Source organism: Panthera pardus, unplaced genomic scaffold (assembly GCF_024362965.1).
Source record: "Panthera pardus isolate Hobbes unplaced genomic scaffold, ASM2436296v1 HiC_scaffold_22, whole genome shotgun sequence".
Lineage (NCBI taxonomy): Eukaryota > Metazoa > Chordata > Mammalia > Carnivora > Felidae > Panthera > Panthera pardus.
In genome coordinates this window covers 77,281,256-77,300,113 of record NW_026526788.1, presented here as the reverse complement: position 1 = coordinate 77,300,113, position 18,858 = coordinate 77,281,256, and the positions used below count along the sequence as shown (strand labels likewise).

The 18,858-nt window shown below is 54.3% G+C and overlaps 1 protein-coding gene across 15 annotated transcripts in view; it reads right to left on the bottom strand.

The window, feature by feature from the left end:
* Positions 1 to 18,858, bottom strand: part of TACC2 (transforming acidic coiled-coil containing protein 2) — a 211,914-nt gene that overhangs the window by 84,091 nt on the left and 108,965 nt on the right. For 13 of the 15 annotated variants that reach the window (XM_053909967.1, XM_053909977.1, XM_053909980.1 and 10 more), the window contains one exon: positions 12,889 to 13,023. The exons of the other annotated variants lie outside the window; for them this stretch is intronic. In XM_053909967.1, coding sequence (XP_053765942.1) covers positions 12,889 to 13,023 — 135 coding nt within the window. The remainder of the gene's footprint in view (positions 1 to 12,888; positions 13,024 to 18,858) is intronic. 15 annotated transcript variants of the gene reach the window in all.

The following is an 18,858-nucleotide window of genomic DNA, read 5'->3' as shown; positions in this document are numbered from 1 at the left end:
CCCTCTCTACCTCTCTCTCTCTCTCTCTCTCTCTCTCTCTCTCTCTCTCCCTCTCCTTATTTCAGTTCGGGTCATGATCTCACGGTTCGTGAGTTTGAGCCCCACGTCAGGCTCCGTGCAGGCAATGCAGAACCTGCTTGGGATTCTCTTTCTCCCTCTCTCTCTGCCCCTCCTTCTCTCTCTCTCTCTCTCTCAAAAATAAATAAACTTAAAAGAAAAAAGTGAAAAGATAGACAAACCATTCAAGCCACACCAAGGAAACTCAAAACAACAGCAGTCCAGAGCCATCATCCGACCCAGCGTCAATGCTCTGTAGACCCAGCCCCGGGTCATGGTTTATCACGAGAACTGCATATAACACAGACACCACCCCCTAGCCCCCACTCCTGCCTCACCCTCCTCCCTCCCTCACCCCGTCCCACCCCAAATCGTTCCGCAAAGGTTCAATCGTGGGTTCGTACAGCGAGAAAGCACAGATTCCATCTGAAATGACTAAAATGCCAGCGGTTAGCACTCCAGCACTCACGCCCTCAGCTATCCACACCTGCAGCGAGCACCCACCCGGCCACACTACTGTCTACAGCTGAGCCTACAGACGCCATGCACGGTTCCCCTCTGCTTACTCCTGATCTTTCTTCCGGAGGTGCTGCCTTCCTTCCCATCTCTTCATTCCCAGCTGGTTCTCCAGACTTTTCCCTGCCCCAGGCACAGCGTGTCCCCTCTACAGCAAACCAGTGATCCCTGAAGCTTCTAGCAGTGGCTGCAATGAAACCGTGAACTCAGCCCCTCTTGGGGCCTCTGGATCACCGCACACATATTCCGGGACCCTGCTGGCAAGCTAAGTCCACGTCGACCGGCCCCACTGCCGACCCCCCTACTCATGTCCTCAAGACACCCTCGAAACCTGGATAAATCGAGGGATGCACCCACGATTTCTAAAACAATTAGCGATTCAACACATATTAACACCCTTGCCATGTACCTGGCCTATAAACGTTGAGTAAGACAAGTCTGTCCTCAAGTTACTTACTGACACATACCGGAAAGATCGGCCGACCTGCCAAATCTCTGTACCTGAGAGATAAACTATGTGCTAGAGACTTTTAAATCCCACTGGGCCACAGTCAAGGTGGGGGAGCAAGTTGAAACACCTCTGAGACTGCAAGAGAAACAAACTTGGGCCGCTCTCCCTTCGCCTGCGGCCTCGGAGAGGTCTCCAGTTGCCATAGCAGCCGTGCTCTCCAAACAGGACCGATGGACCCCTGCACTGCTAATTAGCCCAAGCACACATGCTAAAGAAAAGTAGGTCAGATCACAGAAAATTCCATCTGGGGAACACTAAGAATGTAAACACCGATGGAGGAGGCCCAGGTCCTGTTTCTTCAAGTTGCTGGCCTTCACCGCCATCCAGTACACCGTGGTGGGGGCTGCGGGCCGCTGCCCAAAACCGCGTGAACCTTCTCTTTAGGGAGCCGGCTCTGACCGTACTACCACCGCCTGCTTGCGTCTTGCTCCTCCGTCTGAGGCCCCCAAAGTCCAACCCACGTCACACCACTCTGTGCTCGCTGACGTCTCCCTAAGGTTCCAGTTGCTGGGAGCTGTTCCATTTCAGCCCTTGCGTGTGGCCCAAGTTCAGCGACCACACGCGAACGTGAGCCCGAGACCAGCAGATCCGGCCAACAAACAGGACCAGGTGCGGGCACGAATGGCACCCTGCTGGCACATTCCCCACCAGGTCCGACAGATCTGGGATCCTCGTCCCCGGGTGTGGGAGACACAGCTTGGATGTCACACGACCTTGCTCCAAAAGCTGACCACTGCCTTCGGGAAGAAGTCCCAATTCCATATCCTGGCTTTGATCTTGTGACACGCTCCACCCTGTACTTGAGCAGGGCCAGGGTCCTCCCTGTGACCTCGCTGCCGAGCAGGCGCCCTCCCCACCTTCCCCAGCTCTCTCAATGCCTCCCAGGTATCAAGCCGCAGCCCCGGGCCAGCTCCTGGAAGGGTCAGTCCCAGCCGGCCCTCAGACTTCTCTCGACCGCTGGCAGGTGGGAGCCTTGGTGCATCCTTGTCCCATCCCACTTTATCCGTGTGTCTGCACCTGCGCTCTGCTCTCCAGCCACACGGTGTGCCCTACGTACAGCCAGGGCTCCATAAACACATGCGGCGTGAAACCACAGAGGGCATGGGCAAAGGTCCTGGCAAACGTCTTGAATTGTTTGATGAATAGAGAAGGGGGAGAAGACTGATGGGTTCTATCAATCTTCTAGACTCCAACATTCAACCTCACATGCTCACCCTCGGGAGCCTGAGTGGTTTCCTTGGGCTGAAGCGCAAGCTCAGGTAAAAATCCCATCCCTTCCAGAAAGTTCTCTCGCGTTCTTCTTGGAAAGGGCTGCTCTACTATATGTCTTCCTCACCATCTTCACCATATCCACATGAGACCTTCCAGAGTTCCTTTCAAACAAAGAAGTTCCAAAGACTACTCTTCATGGGGAACATTCTTTCAATTCTGTCACGACAGAAAATGGAGGCTGTGGGTTTTACTGTTATGCCCAAAGAGGCAACCCAAAATGAGCTAGAAATCGGTCAAGAGAGAGGGGACTCACTTTTGTTTCTAAATGAAGCATGCAGGTTGCAATTTTAACCTTTGATTCCTACAAGAAGGAAGGCAGGGGGGCGCCTGGGTGGCTCAGTCGGTTGGGCAGCCGATTTCGGCTCAGGTCATGATCTCGCGGTCCATGAGTTCGAGCCCCGCGTCGGGCTCTGTGCTGACAGCTCAGAGCCTGGAGACTGTTTCAGATTCTGTGTCTCCCTCTCTCTGACCCTCCCTCGTTCATGCTCTGTCTCTCTCTGTCTCAAAAATAAATAAAACGTTAAAAAATATTTAAAAAAAAAAAAAAGAAGGAAGGCAGGCTGATGGGGGAAACCTCGGGGGCTATGAAAAACTTAAGTTAGTGCCAAGAAGTCTCATCACATGAGAAAGGAATTAGTGGCAAACAATGCACATCCAAGACGACAAAATAAGAGCCTCAAACACCTTTCTTCCTTTACCAAATCCATTCAGCTCTTTTGAGATGGAAGTTGTAGGAGATGCTCCTGAGATAAACTTTCTGGAAAATATACCCTACGTAATTTAAAAACAATTTTTTTAAGTTTATTTATTTTGAAAGAGAGAGAGAACACAAGCAGGGGGGAACAGAGAGGGAGAGAGAGAAGATCCCGAGCAGGCTCAGCACTGTTAGCACAGAGCCAGCAGGATGCAGAACTCAAACTCACAAACCGTGCGATCGTGACCTGAGCTGAAATCAAGAGTCAGATGCTTAACCGACCGAGCCACCCTGGTGCCCGCTCTACCTAATTTCAAAAAGGATTTAAGCTTCCATTTCAAGGGAGCAAAAAAGAGGGGCACCTGGGTGGCTCAGCTGGTTAAGCATCCAACTCTTGGTTTCAGCTCAGGTCATGATCTCACAGTTCGTGGGTTTGAGCCCCACATAGTACTCCGTGCTGGCAGTGCAAGACCTGCTTGGGATTCTCTCTCCTTCTCTCTCTGCCCCTCCCCGGCTCCCCCCCACCCCCACCCCGACTCAAGAAAGAAAGAAAGAAAAGGAAAGGAGGGAGGAAGAAGAAACTCAGGTAGAAAAGGTGTAGAAAAGCCAGAGGGGGTAAGGTTATTCCAGAAGCCCTTGTTGGAATAAGTTGCAGTCTCCCAACAGCCAAAGCAAAAAGGGAAATGATCGCGATCCGTTACATAATTCACAACACCCAGTAAGTTTAAAAAAAAAAGTCACTCCACGGATGAGCAGGTGTTTCTATGACTGACACTCTCAATATATTCTTTCCTGTGGGTCCTCTGCCAAGAGCCCGTGAATATGGTGGCCCACACCTTCAACAGCACCCTTCAATTTCAAAGCCTGCTTCCACGAGCAAAGCAGCAGCTACTCGGCTTCCCCCAGCAATCGGGAAAATCAGAAAGCGAAGAGGTTCGCAGAGGATATGTTTCAAGTTGTCCCATCCCTCGGAGAGGGTCCCCACCATCCATGTTGTCACGGCAACACGGTTCTAGAAGAGGAAGCAAAGGTCAGCGTTACGAGGGTTCCGCCAACGAAACGATGCCTTGGAGCCTCAATCCCCCCTCAAAGAGGGAAGGGAGCCTGTCTGGCTCATCTCTCAGTGACTGTCGGTGCGAGCACGATGCCACCAAGTGCAGAGGAAGCCGTAAATTTAGCAAAACATGCAGGACACCGTGAAGTCACTGAACCCGATTCCGCGGAAGTGCTCAAAAGCCACCCGAAGCCGTGACAAACGGCATTCTGTGAACGAATGAAGAAGAGACACTCAGGAAGGTGAAGAAGGCGGCTTCAGAGAGGCAATGTCAAGATCAAGGAGCTGAGAGGAGCCCTTCAGAAAACTGTTTAAGCCCCTGCTTAATGAAAGCCTACATCTTGTTAAATATAAAATAAGCCATTTTCGTAATTTTTCATGTGTTTTTTTTTTTCAAGGTAGAGTCGCAATTAAACCTTTTCCCCGCTATTCCCATACAACTTTGACTTAAGCGGATGCATTTTATGTGGCCTTTCTCAGGTAACAGTTGTCTTTTTTTTTTTTTAATTTTTTTTTTCAACGTTTTTTATTTATTTTTGGGACAGAGAGAGACAGAGCATGAACGGGGGAGGGGCAGAGAGAGAGGGAGACACAGAATCGGAAACAGGCTCCAGGCTCTGAGCCATCAGCCCAGAGCCTGACACGGGGCTCGAACTCACGGACCGTGAGATCGTGACCTGGCTGAAGTCGGACGCTTAACCGACTGCGCCACCCAGGCGCCCCTCAGGTAACAGTTGTCTTTAGAGAATCCAGGCTGTTCCTATAACTGCCGGTATTACACTAGGTTTAAGATCACAGGCAAAAACAAACAGGGTGGCCCAAGGTGGACATCGGGCCAAATAAAACTCTGACCTCCAGAGTTCAAGCCCGCCCTTAGACACAACGTCAAGTTTCGCTCAGACCTGGGAAGAGAGAAACGGTGGACTAGCCTGGGCCAGAGGTGACTGCCTCTGCTCCAGATCAAGAACATCACCAGTGTTACCCCTCTTTCTTCTCGGGGAAATCTTTCCAAGAACAGAAAATTCCATAAGCACTTTTCAGTGCCTGTTAAGAGAGATTAAATACGGTACTTGGTTTGAATGTTGATGTGTTAATCCACTGAGTTCCTCTAGAGCTTAAGCTTAAGGTTTTAGAGGTTACTTGGTCCCAGGGAAGAGAGGCCTTTGAAGAAAAACATTCAGTTGCAAGCAGAGAGGGGATCTCCCAGCTGCCAAAATCAGCAGCAGGCTGGTTTCTGAAGCCAGACTGGTGAAAGAGGTTGCGAACTTTAGGCCCCGCCACCTGCAGCAGGAGAGGGGTCCTGCCCGGGGCTCCAAAGAGGCCGGTCGGGGTGGAAATGCTCCCAAGAGGAAAACACAAACAGGTGCAGCCAGAAGCTCCAAGTGTCTCGCTTCTTCTCTCACTGCGAGCAGAGAGCGGGTCCTCGTGGCTCCCCAGCAGCAGCTCCCCGCGCTAGGCAGGGCACAGGGCGGCTGGTCTGAGGGGGCACGACTCTCCGTGCCTGAGGAGCAGTGACACGGAGCCTGCCATGGGGCTGGCCTCATTGTGAGCGGTGCAGCCAAAGCCAGGCGCCGAGGACCAGAACTGCTGACTCAAGGCTCCGTGACAGAACAGAATCCAGAACGGCTGGGCCAGAAATAGCATCGTGAGCACCTACTGATAGCATAATTAGCATAGCGTCTGAGGCGTGTGCTGTGCGCTGTGTGTGTGTGTGTGTGCGTGTGTGCAGACGTGTGTGTGTGTGCACGCGCGCGTGTGTGCGTTACCAAGCCCTAAAAATAATACCCTCTTTTCATAACCTTCCCAGCGGGCCTGTCTGTGTAATTCCATCCACACCCTGTCTAGTCGTCGCTGGATGCAATTAGCCTGTAACTGTGTCTGAAGATAAGGGATTATTTTCCCGAAATACTCAGATTTTCAGGAACTGATTTGTCCACGTGAAGACAATCTTTCCCTGACAACAGACCGACCCAATTCCTGCCTCATCCGCTGACTTTAAGGAAGCACGTGTGAGAGGTACCACTGGGTTTCCTAGCCGCTTTCAGAGGCCGGGTATGTATTCAGTTTTGACGCAGAATACGCACCCGCTATATTTACATGGTTTTGCATCTCTTGAAGTTTTTAATCCGGAAAGAGATGAAGGGTTTCTCCTTCGCGTGAGCATTTCCACGGTGCAGCGACTGCCCAGCCTGGGAACATGCCTCTGCTCTCCAACACGGCGTGGCTCCTTTGTTTCTGGGAGGTCAGCAGCTGACCAGAGGGGCCTGCTCTCACCCCTTCATCCCAGGGTAGCAACCACCCCCCTCCTGCCCCCCAGCGTCCTTAGCATCCGGTTTCTCCTTAGGAAACAAGTTTGGGCAAGGTGGGCTCCTGGAGGGCTGAGGCCACAACTCCCATATGCCCCACGGAATGCCCAGTGCTTAGCCCATAGCTGGGCACATGGGAGGCTCTTGGCCACTATGGGGACACAGGGATGGGTGGATATCCGGGTGGACAGACCCGTAATCAGGGGCACAGAGGAGAGAGGCCAAAACTGAAATTCTCTCCAACTGAGGCCAGAGCTTACGGAGAATCACGGAAATGATCCTAGGTCTTCCCACTGCTGTCACATGCGAAGCCCAGAGCCACGCCCCCCAGCTTCCCGACCTCAGCTCCACCCCCCTACCCCCCCATCGACAAGTCTTGCTTTGCGTATGTGTGATTTTGGTGGGGAGGGGAGGGTGGGGTGCCCAGGAATGAGGTTTGAATTAAACTCACTTCCTCACTCACCTAATTCAGAAAGATTAATGGATAATAGGGGAAATTTCTCATTTACCTGAATCCTTAAACTGACTCAGAGAAGTTACTGAACCCCTCTGATCCTCAGTTTCCTCATTTGTGCACTAAAAACCAATAGGACCTTCCCACCAATGTGGATATTGCAAGGTGTAAGTGAAATAACATACCAAATGTTCTTAGTACAGCAATGCCAGGCATACAGCAAGCGCTCAATACACGTCAGCTGCGGCTGCTGCTGTGCTGTTTCACGGAACAGCAAGAAGTCATTCTGTCCCGGGGAGCACTCAGTGTCCCTGCCTCACTGACGCTCACAGCATCCAGGGATACCAAGCCCAGAGCTCCTCATTCAGGAGGAGGAGTTAGAAGCTGGGCAGGCTCCCTGGAGTAGGAGTCTGCTGAGACACCCGACCCAAACGGTTCCCACCACAACTTTGCTCTCAGAGCTTGTAACCTCAGGCAAGGTCCTGACCTCACGGGGCCTCAGTTTTCCCATCTTTAAAACGGGGACAATAAAAAGGGGGAGGGAGGGAAGCCCCCATCTTTCTAAACCTGAGAAAGGTCACAGGATCCTATGGTTTGCAAAGCCACCAGGCAAGGATGCTCAATGAGATGGATTTTTAAAGTCAGGAGAAGGGGCACTTATTGGGGGCACAAAGTGGGCAAGCCATCCCCAAAGAGCCGGCCGTCCTCTGCCTTGTAGCCAGGACATGAAAAGCTGGGACTGCATGCTGGGTGGCACTGCATGGGGAGTTATACCCCTGCCCTCCTGAGCCCCATGGGGAATTACACCCCTGCCCTCCTGAGCCCCAGCCTTGGGCTGCACAGGGAGGAAATGCCGGTGTTAAGCCCAAGGTCCTGAGAGCCCCCGCCTGGAACCATAGCCCAGCCCAGGAATCGCTGTCCCTGCACAGTCCCCTCAGAAGTATGGCCCATGTCTGCAGGGTCACTACTGTATCCCCGGCAAGAGCTTGTGAGGCCTGCACAGAACAGAAGCTCAACAAACATGAGGGAGGGAGGGAGGAAAGAAAGAAGGAAGAAAGGGAGGGAAGGAGGAAGGAAGGATAAAAGGAAGGAAGGAAGGGGGGAATGAAAGACACAAAGACAGATTCAGAGCCTCTCGGGCCCCATAGCCACTGCCCTAGTTCAGTTCACCATCACCTCCCACCTCGACCACAGTACCAACCTCCAGTGGCCCCGTGACCTCCAGCCTCTTCTCACCATCCAGGTTCCCCTTGGCCATCAGAGATTTTCCCCACCCCCACACTCAGTCCTGACTCTCCCCTGCTTTAAAGGGGAAACAATCTGGGGCTCCTGGGTGGCTCAGTCGGTGGGTGTCCAACTTCAGCTCAGGTCATGATCTCACAGTCCATGGGTTCAGGCCCCATGTCAGGCTCTGGGCTGACAGCTCAGAGCCTGGAGCCCGCTTTGGATTCTGTGTCTCTCTCTCTCTCTCTTTCTCACTGCCCCTCCCCCGCTTGCACTCTGTCTCTCAAAAATTAATAAACGTTAAAAAATTAAAAAAAAAAATACCGGGGAAACAATCTTTCTTTCACACTGTGGGTCCCAGCAGAGTCCTCAGTCTGGCTACAGGCTCACCCCCAAACCTGACCACCGCCCGCCATGCCCGCGTCCCTTCCCGCTAACCTCACTACTCGGCCCACAACCACCTGTGTTGCCCCCTCCAGTCCATCCAGGCCTCTCCTGACCCACTGCCTAAATCTGCTGGGCATCACCACCTCCCCCCGAGGCTGCGGTACACAGAGCTCCCCCTCCCTGAAGTACCTTTTCCTTCTTCACCCTCAGCAAACACCTAGAAAACCCATGAAAACACGGCTCCCCCCCTTGGAAGCCTCCCTGACTCCTCCAGGCAGAGGAGACTCTCTTCTGGCTCTTCTGTTCTCAGCCAGTTGGAGAGTTTACGTGCTGGATCACTGCTGTGTCGTCTCCTCTCCCCCAGCACTCCCAGCACCGCTGGATGTCAGGGGAGAGCCCGCATTAATTAAATGCCTCCCATTTGTCAAGCCCTGAGCTACATTCTTCACATACCTCATTTTCTCCTCACAATTACCTCCAAGATGTGGGTACTACTAGCCTCGTTTTAAAGATGGGCAAACGACAGCTCAGAGAGGTCAAGTAACTTGTCGAAGGTCACACAGCTCATTAACGGACAAGAGGCAAGTCTCTGCAGCTTCATGCTCCTCCCCCTGCACCACATCACACGTGGGATATGGCACAGAATCAACCCAGGACGTGTATGCAGAGCGGGAGGATGGATGGACGGGCGGATGGATGGACAGATGGCGAATAAATAAAGCAGAAGACCCCACTATATGATCCACTAGACTGAGAGCACTCATCACTTCCTGCAGCTGCTGTAGCAGGCCTGTGACTGCATCTCACGAGCTAAAGAATAAGAGAAGCTGACTAACTGACACTGGCAGGAGCCATGCTAGATGGGGAAGGGCCCTGAGCCAGGCCTGTGCTGGTGAGAAGCCCTTCCTCCACCCTACCTCCCTGGGGCCCTGTCTTGGATTTCGGGTCTATTTCTCCACCTCCCCTCGGGCAGTCCATGACCGGCCTGCTGCTGGCAACCCCTCTCTTCCCACCTCCAGCTGGGGCTGGAGGCTCTAAGGCATACGCTTGGCTTGGAAGAAAAGCCAAACTCGAAAACTAGCACACGGCAGCCAACATAATACGGGACCAAGGGGGTTACCAGGAATGGAGGGGGAGCTCCCAGACCCCGCTGCCCTGAAACCCTCCACCTTCTGGGAGCTGCGCTGGGCACCCCCGGCCACGCCCTCACTGGCTCCTCACCGAACCCCACGTCAGGTCGGACTCCCTTCCAGGCTGCCCTAGGGGTCCCGGGACTCCAGTCCGGCTGGGGTCACAAAGCTGATGCTCTGCACTTCCTCTGGGGACACTCCAGAGAAGCCCCACCTGGCTGCCCACCCCTCCTTTCCAGAAGAGGGAAAAAGAACTATGGGGCTAGGGTCTCCGGCCCCACCCCTCCACACCTGCTTTGCCCAGACGGAGGCGGCCAACTTCTACCTACTCCCCTGGGGAAGGAGCGGCCTCCCTCCACTGTGCTCCTCGGCCGAAGCCAGCAGGGTACAGCTTCCGGACAAGCCCGCCCAGCTGCCCCCACCCCGGTTCCCATTCCTGAGACGGGCCAGCGGCCCGAAGCCCCACTCGGATGGCCTGTGCTGGTCCCGCCAGGAGGGTGACGCTCTACAGCAGACCCGTGCCCGGTCTGTCCTGTAAGAAGTGGGTCTTTCAGGCATGAGAATGACCGTAATGACAGGTGGCATATGTAAATAAGGAACGAGCTGGGTCAGACCCGAGTCCGCTCGGGGAAGCTCCTGTTGCCAGAGAGCCTCAGCCTCAGCAACCCGACATCTTTAAAACACAGAGGATGGTCCCGACCCCACCTGCAGAATTAACCACCGAGCTGGGAGCTCACACACGTGCTGGCTCCGAGGGCGAGGGCGTGGAACGCTTTTGAAGGGGTTCACGTCTCTAACCTGGGGGAAGAGGGTACCACCCCGGGTGGGGTGAGGGAGACACGCAGTCCAGCTCCTGCCAGGAAAATCCCTCAAGTCCGGGAGAAGTGTGGAGAAATCTGGGGCTGCCCGACGTAGGCAGGGCCCAGGGGACATCTCATCAGAAACCCCGGTGAGCCAAGGCCACCTGCCTGTCCCCCCCTCCCCAATCCCAGGCTGCAGTTTGGGGTGGCATTTCTCAGGGGTGTTATGCCCTGGGCCTCCTGTATCAGCATGGGATCACTTCCTCCTTGCAGGAAGCTGCTTCTTAATCTCACTTCTTCCAGGTCTTTCCAGGCAGCCCTTGGCCAGGCTTCCAAGTTACCAGTTCCTGTGGGACAGCTGTCCCCGGCAGGCCGACAGGCACATCAGTCAGTTCTGAACAGGGATGTTGTTTGCTCAGGTTCACCCCTCTTCCCCCACCGGCCCAGGTACCAACATACCAGGCTCGTTGCCACAAGCCTCCAGAGGCTCCAAAAACCCGTGGTCAGCTGTAGCTGCCTTGGCATGAGTGAGGGCTTTGGACTTGTACTGCTAGAAATTCTTTATCATTGACTCTCTGCCTGGCTGCAGCCTCTTAGAGCTCACCACTACAGGATGCTGTCTAGAATGCTCTTATGGGTCAGGGGGTCTGCTGAGTGTGGAGGCTGCAGAGGGCAGGGCCGGAGGCGAAGGGAAGGCCAGAAGCCCAGCCACCGCAGTGGACAGCGTCCCTCCCAGGACAAGCCCTTTGCTTCAGGCAGGGTTGCACACGGAGCTCTCTCTCCTCCCCGCGGCCTCTCTCAAAGTCACATCTGTTCTCCCAAAGGCTTGTGCCCTAATGATTACCAACGGGGATGGGGGAAGGGAGGGGGTGTGAAAATTCCCAGAGAAAAGCCATTTGCCCTGGAAACGTGGGGTTGTGTCATCATTTCCACAGCAGCCATTAGAAGCAGGACGAGGCAGCAGGAAGCCGCCCAGCATGCTTGCAAGAACAGAACATCTGTCCGTTCGGTAATAAGATGTGCCCTGGGCCTTCTTTGTCAAGACACCAGGCCTCACTGCCCCGCCACTCCCCTCCAAGCCCAAAGAGGAAAAGATAAAACCACAGAGGTGGGGGGAGCAGGGACAGACTGCACCATGCGTGTGCACAGTGAAAACACAAAGAAGGCACGCCAGCTCCAGCAAGAGAAGCCTGGCTGCAAATGGGAACAGATGCACAATGTATCTCCAAACCATGAGACCAACGAGAACTTCAGACTCTCCGGCCCAGGCTCGAAAACAACTTCCATTTCAGCAAAATGAAATTTTCATCTGTGCATTTTTGAAACTTAAGTTGAGAACCTCCACGACCCACACCAGAGGGGAAAAGACAAGTTTTATTTGGATCCCTGGATCTAGGCCACAGCCCCGTGGCTAAGAGCAGCCAGGGAGAGAGAGGACTTAGCAAAGTCTGCAGGTGCAGTGGAGGGTGTTTTTAATCGCAGCCACGCCTGGTCTCGTCTTGGCCCTGGGCAGGACACAGAGCCTCAGGACAGTCTTGGTCAGTGCAGAATCCAGTCCTGCCCTGCCAGGCAGCTAGGGAGAGAGCCTTTAAAAATGCAAATTTGGGGCGCCTGGGTGGTTCAGTCAGTTTGAGTGTCCGATTTCAGCTCAGATCATGATCTCATGGTCTGTGAGTTCGAGCCCCGCGTCAGGCTCTGTGCTGACAGCTCGGAGCCTGGAGCCTGCTTCCGATTCTGTGTCTCCCTCTCTCTCTGCCCCTCCCCTGCTCATGTTCTACCTCTTAAAAATAAATAAACATTAAAATAAAAACAAAAATGCACATCTGATTGTATCTCTATCCTGCCTCAGGGCTGCTGGACCCCCTCAACATAAAGCCCTGGGAGCCAATGAATGGCCCAATGGCCAAAGCTAAGATACTTTGGGCCAAAAAAAAGAATCAAGTGTTATTTTATTATAACCCAAAGTATAAAATAGATAACCCCAAGTCCACATTGATATAAATAAATGAGTCAATAAATCAGTAAATGGGAACTGAGGTCCCCCAAGGAAGAGGGATTCTGCCAGCAGATGGCCTTCAGACTTGAGCTACAGCTTTGGCTCTTCCCTGGCTCTCCAGCCTGCTGCCCCTACCACCCCCCGCCCCCTGAAGATTTTAGACTTGTCAGTTCCCCAGATTCACATGAGCCAAGTCCTTAACATACGTTTCTCTGTCTGTATCTATATATACCTCCTATTGGATCTGTTTCTCTGGAGACCCCTGATAATACACTCACTCACGAAGGACGCCCCCATGGTGACACAGACACCTGCCTGCAGGGGTAAACTCCACATCGGCTACAGCCCAAATTCATGGCATCACAGATCCAGATTGTCAACACCTTGCTGGTGCCATACCCGATGGCAGCTGAGTCCAAGGCCTAGGGGGAAGAGACCACCAGGCCCCTCCTCTCCAGCAACCGTGGAGGAAAGTTTAGTACAATACCTGCTTAAGTCCTTGGCCAGACCCTGGCAGGAGAGAGCGGAAGCTTCTACTCCATCACCAGCTGGGGCAGAAGGCAAAGACACATGTTCTGAGGCTCGGGGAGTGAGATCCGCACAGGCAGCAGCTGGGGAGGTGCTGGGGACACAAAGGGAGAATTATTCCCAGTGGAACTTGGCTCATTAATGGCACATTCATCAGGCCCCCTCACCCCACCCAATTCACCCCACACATGTGGGATGGGCTGTTTAAAGAGCCAGCACATGGCTTCCCTCAATCCCGGGCCCGGTTCCCCGGGGCCTTTGCTTAGACACAGTGGAGGCACCCTCCGGTGCCACAGCCCCCTGGTCAGGCGTGGATGCCTCGTGTGTGAGGTTTCAGCAGAACCTGGTGTTTCCTTGATGGAGGCAGTGCGGGTGCTCAGGACACTCTGTGAGTAGTCTTGTGTGATTTTTCTTCTGGGGAGGGGACTTTTGTATGATCATTTCGAATCATTTTTTTATAGGCAGTGAATTCTGTGAATCGAGGACTACGATACAGCTTTGCAAACGCCCTGGGATACACCCCCTAAAATCCGAGGCTGATAAAAGTCAAGGCCAAAAGGCTGACAGGTAGCCAAGGAACCTGCACCAGGGACCTGTGGGGACCCTTTGAGAGGTTGGGGGGGGTGCGGGTGCTCAGAGATCTATAGCAGAGCGGCATCCCACATTCAGTGGGTGAGCGCCCCCTGCTGGACATCCAGGGAAATACCCGGAGTGCAGAGAGGGCCCCTGGGTGGGGACCTTACGTAGGAAGGACAGCCACCCGCAAACACATCCTCAAGCAAAGAGCTCAAAACAGGTTTGATGTTCAACTCTGGCAAAAAGCAAGGCTCACGGTGCCGTCCACAGACTAAAGCTTGGGAACAGTTTTCGGGGGGAGTCGGCCCTCCCAGCCTCCCTCCAGCCGTCCACTCTACTGCCCACAGGGAAGCTGGCAGGGCCGAAGGCGGCCCAGTTACAATTATGTGACTCAGCACCAAGGGCCTGAAACCAGGCCTGAGGTTGGAGCCAGGGTCTGAGGTTTCCGAGCCTCTGGTAGAGGGCTCATTTCTTCCCTCTGTGTGGGAACCCCTGCAGGAAGCCCCCCGGGTGGCAGAAATACAGGACCCCTGGGTCTCAGTGTCAAGAATGTTCTGCTAATTTCCATCCATCTCCACCAGGTCCACCTACGTGTGGTTGGCCTCCTGGTGTGGAGCACAGCTGCCAGGGGCGCCTCACACCCCATGCACCCTCTCTCCAATTCCCCGTCGCTGCTTAACAGGTACTGCGGGGTCCGCCTCGGCCTCAACCCCCGTTTCCACCGCCCTGGCCCTCACGTGCCCTGCTCCCACCAGGCCGGCCTCCCTCAGCGCCTACAACACGCGCCGCCTGGGCTGCTCCTGGACTTGCAGCCCTTCCCCAAGCCAGCAATCCCTCAGCCTCCGCGCCCCGGCTTGGGCATTACTAATCGACAGCCACAAAAACAGCAGAAGCTCAACCCCACTGGGAGCTCAGTCTGGTGTGCCTGGTCCCATGCGCCCTGTCCCTGGTACCGTACGGTAGGCGGCCGGTCCAGCATGCCCGGCGCCGGGTACCTGGTCCTGTGCCAAACACTTTACACATAGGACCTCGAATAACCCTCACAACAACCCTCTGAGGCAAATGTCACCACTCCCCACTTTACAAAGAAGGAAGGAAACTGAGGCGCAGAGAGTTGAGGTCGCTCAGCCGAAGTCATATAGTCGCAACATGTAGCCAGGCCGCCCGCAGTGAGCACTGGATTAACAGGCAGAGGGACAGGGAGAGATGGAGTGTCCCAACTGGGCACGACCAGGCCGGGTGTCAGGAACAGAGGCAGAGCGGGAGCCCAGGATGCCTTCTTCCCCCGTGTAATGAGGAGAAAAACAGAGACCAGAGCGTAAGGACCATGGGTAAGCCTGGAGCAAGGCCAGTGCACAAGTGGACAGAAATTTACTAGTCCCCGATTTCGGTTCCTACGGGAGTGACAGTGCTCCCTCCTCGGCAAGCCCCGTAAAGATCTGGTTTGATTTAATGCGAGCTGGAGGAAGGCGATACAGACCGTGGTTCTGCTGCTTCCAGAAAACTCTGGGCAGGGGAACGGCAGGGGAAGGTTTCCGTCTTTGAAAACCCTGGCGGAGAGAGTGGGAGACGCGGCCTGGGATCTGTGGCCCCAGAGCAAAGCCAAATCCACGGGCGAAGAGCACTGACAGTCACACTCCGCTGAGGGGCGTGCCCACAGGTGACAGGTACTTCCCTGCCCTGGGAACACTGGGGGTCCCCTCGGATCTAGCCTGGAGGCCATGGAGCCTGCGCCCTTCACCCTCCCTCCTGCTGGCCCACCACCAGGGCCACACCCTTCCCGCACCAGGCTCTCTGAGCCAAAGGTACCAAACAAATGAATCAACTGCTCTGTTAAGAACAGAGCCCCCCCCCCCCCCCCCTCCCAGGGGCCTCCAGCTGGCTGCTGGCCCATTGCCAGGGGTCAGGGGGGTCAGGCCCCAACAGGGAAGCGCTCAGTGACTCAGACCAGCGCCAGAAGCTGGGATTGTCCTCATCTCTCCATCACCCCTTCCTGCTGAGTCACCTCCTTCTCCTTCCGGAACCTCTCTGTCCCGGCCACCTCTGCTGGTGACGACGGCTACGACTTCTCTGAGCAGGGCTCCTGCACGCCCCGCTCTGCCTGCCTCCTCTGTCCCCTCACACCTACCCCCACGGTCACCAGGATAACCCAGCTCGAGTTCTGATAAGGTCCTTGCCCTGCCTGAAAGCCTCCCCAACTTTCTGCAGCCTTAGGAACCCAGGTGAAAAAAACTCCCTGGCCTCCCACACCCCATCTCTGTCCCTGTCCCCGCCCAGGTTTGTCCTCTCCCTCTCTCTATTCCAACCCCACCAAGCTGGCCCCCTGATGCCCCAGGCTGCTTCTGTGCCTTGGCTCAAGCAGACCGTGCCCCTGAATGCCTATGTCTCTCGCCCCCTCCCAGCCCCCCCCATAATCATCCTGAGGGGCCACCAAACTACCCCCTCCCCAGGTGGGGGTAATGTGCCCATCCTGCATGGCCAGGCTGGGCCCGGCCCCACCTCTGAGCACCTCATTTTCAGCTAAGGTGTCTTGCTCCCCTACTAAAGTCTCAGCCACTGTGGCCTCTCCGGCCCCCAGCACAGAGCCTGGCACGTGAAAAGTGCTCAACACAGGACAGCTCCTTCCCTGCGTCCCCCACACATAGGCCACCGACAGCAGGACACCTGTGCAATCTTCTTGGAATCCCAGTCTGAGGCAGGACCAGTAACCTGACTCGAGGGCAAAATGGAATGCAAAGTGAAAATACAGAGCCCCGCATTCCAGAAGGATCAAGAATCTCAGGACGGTGACAGCACACCATTGAAATAAGCACAGGGCCCTGGGCGACTGTCTGGGTGGCCTGCCCACAGGGCCAGCCCTGGTTCTAGACGCCAAGCAGGAACTTACACAGGGTCCCTGTACTGCCCCCCACCCCGCCCCGAGCCTGAGCTGCCCTGGGGGACAGCGTTGCTAGACAAGGTGGGGACAGTTCAGCCCCTCTGTGCCAGCTTCTGTCTGTACCCAAGCCTCCCTGACCAGCAGGGGCTCGTCCTCAGACATCGCGGTCAGGGAGCCGGGCCCTTGGCAATGGCCAGCACCCCTGCCAGCCCTCAGCGGGAACTCCCGGACGGCCACCGAGCCGGCACAGAGGAAGCCAGGGCACCCCGATGCAGGCCTCACACGTGAATTCTCATTTCATTTCTGCGCGGTACTAACTTTCTCTTGCCTCGATTTCTTCTATAAAATGGGCCGGGGGTAGGGTGTCTGAAGGCCTTTTTAATAAAACTCTGAGCTCCCTTTTCTCATTTAAGGAATTAATGTTTTCCAAGCCTTAGTGGAATAACAAAGAAGCTGAATTCACATTCACAGCATGTTTATCTTTTCGGAAGATGAAGGAAATGTTGATTTAATTTAAGCCTTTTTTGTTCAAGAGAAGAGTTAACAAGAAGAGGTCACATGAGCCACCACACCTCCTTCCAGCAGACAGGCATGACTTACTGATCATGGCACTCTTTCCTGCTAGGCCCAGCTGGACAAGACCTTAGAATCCTTCCTAACGCAGACGGCGAGCCATGGCTAATGGCCAGACTTCGCCATCTCCGATTCAGTGCCTCACCCAGGTCCCCACAAACAACAACTGGTCTCCTAACCGTTTGGATGCAGTTTCCGCCCCACGCAGGAACCGGAGACACACGGACGATGTCCATTCAGGGCTTCCGTTCAGCCTGACAGGCCTGTGAGTTCAGCCATGGCAAGATGCTGCCAGTAACTGTTACCTTTGGATTGCCTGTTCCGGGCTTTTGAGTCCTTCCCGGCAGATCCCCCACTGACCTGATAGCGAACTGCATTTCAGAGATCGGCCGGAGGTGCCAAGCTAAGCCCCTGTCCAAAGACAGACACCAGAGTGACCTGGCTGTCACGGAAGGCGATAATATCCCCCAAACCCCGGGCAGAACACAGCACGTCCTGTCGGGCCAGATGGGCGACACCACCTTATCTCCCATTTCGTATCGCCATCTGGAAGGTATTAGCACAACAGGCTTTCCTCCCAGGCTCTTGATTTTTTTCCTTCTTGAATTCCCAAGTGCACACAATCACGTAATAGGGCAAAGGCTAAGGCCAAAGACTCGATTCAGATGGAAAGTCAGATACAAGCTAGAGGGGAGAAAGCACTTTGACACTGTTGCTCTGGAGAGCTAAGCTCGGCCGGTCGGGGCCCCGGACAGCAGGCCAGCAGAGGCCTGTGCTTCCCTCCATAAGACAGTCTCAGCAATGGGAGATACACTCCTCGGAGATGCGGCTGCTGCAAAGCCTGAGTCCCAAGGTGCCCAGACAGGCTTGCAAACTGGCTGGAAGCTCCAAGGCAGGCCCCTCGAGCTATTTCTAGTCTCTCTCGAGATAAACCAGCATGTGAAACTCAGCCCATGCGAGAGAGTGTGAACAGGCCCTAAACATCCTGACCTTCACACGTTCAACAAGGGGGGCTGGCTCCACACAGTTAACCCTGAACTGGCTTATCAGTTCCTTCCCAGAACATTCTTACCCTGTTTCCCTCCACAAAGCAAACCTATGTTCAGAGATGGGAAACTGCTTTTGAGCTTGACCCAAGCAGAACTCAGGCTAGTTAATAAACTAGAGGAAAGGCCATAAACACCACCCCAACGCCATCCGAGGGCCTTTGATCTGGGTCACGAATTCCCCCCCAGTGGCCAGTGGCTCTGTGGTTACAGAGACTGCAGAGAGGGGCATGCAGAGGACGGAGGAAACTGATCTCAGGTGGCCAAGATGTAGCGATTTATTCAGAAGGGAAAAATCTACCTACACAGATAAATTTGCTCAAGATCCGTGAAAAACCAAAACAAGGACAAGGTCACGCGTTCGTCTGAGATATGAAACTTGGAAACTTGGAAACTTGGAAACTCAAAGGCCCTGTCCGAGCATGCAGATGCACCCCAATTTACTCGGCCAACTGGGTACTGGCCACATCAACTGGATTCGTAAACGTGTACCTTTAACATACCATTTATCTATTTATTTAAGAGAGAGACAGAGAGAGAGGGAGAATGGGAGTGCGCGAGCAGGGGAGGGGGCAGAAGGAGAGAGAGAGAATCTTAAGCAGGCTTCACGTTCAGCATGGAGCCCAACACAGGGTCTCTGATCCCACAACCCTGGGATCATGACCTGAGCCAAGATCAAGAACTGGGATGCTTAACTGACTAAGCCACCAGGCACCCCAACACATACCTTTTAAATGGCATAAAGGAATTCTGTCACTTATTTATTTTATATCTATTGTTTTTGGAATTGAGAGAAGATTTTTGCGTGATCCCTATTCTAAATTAAAAACAACAACAGCAACAATAATACGTTCAC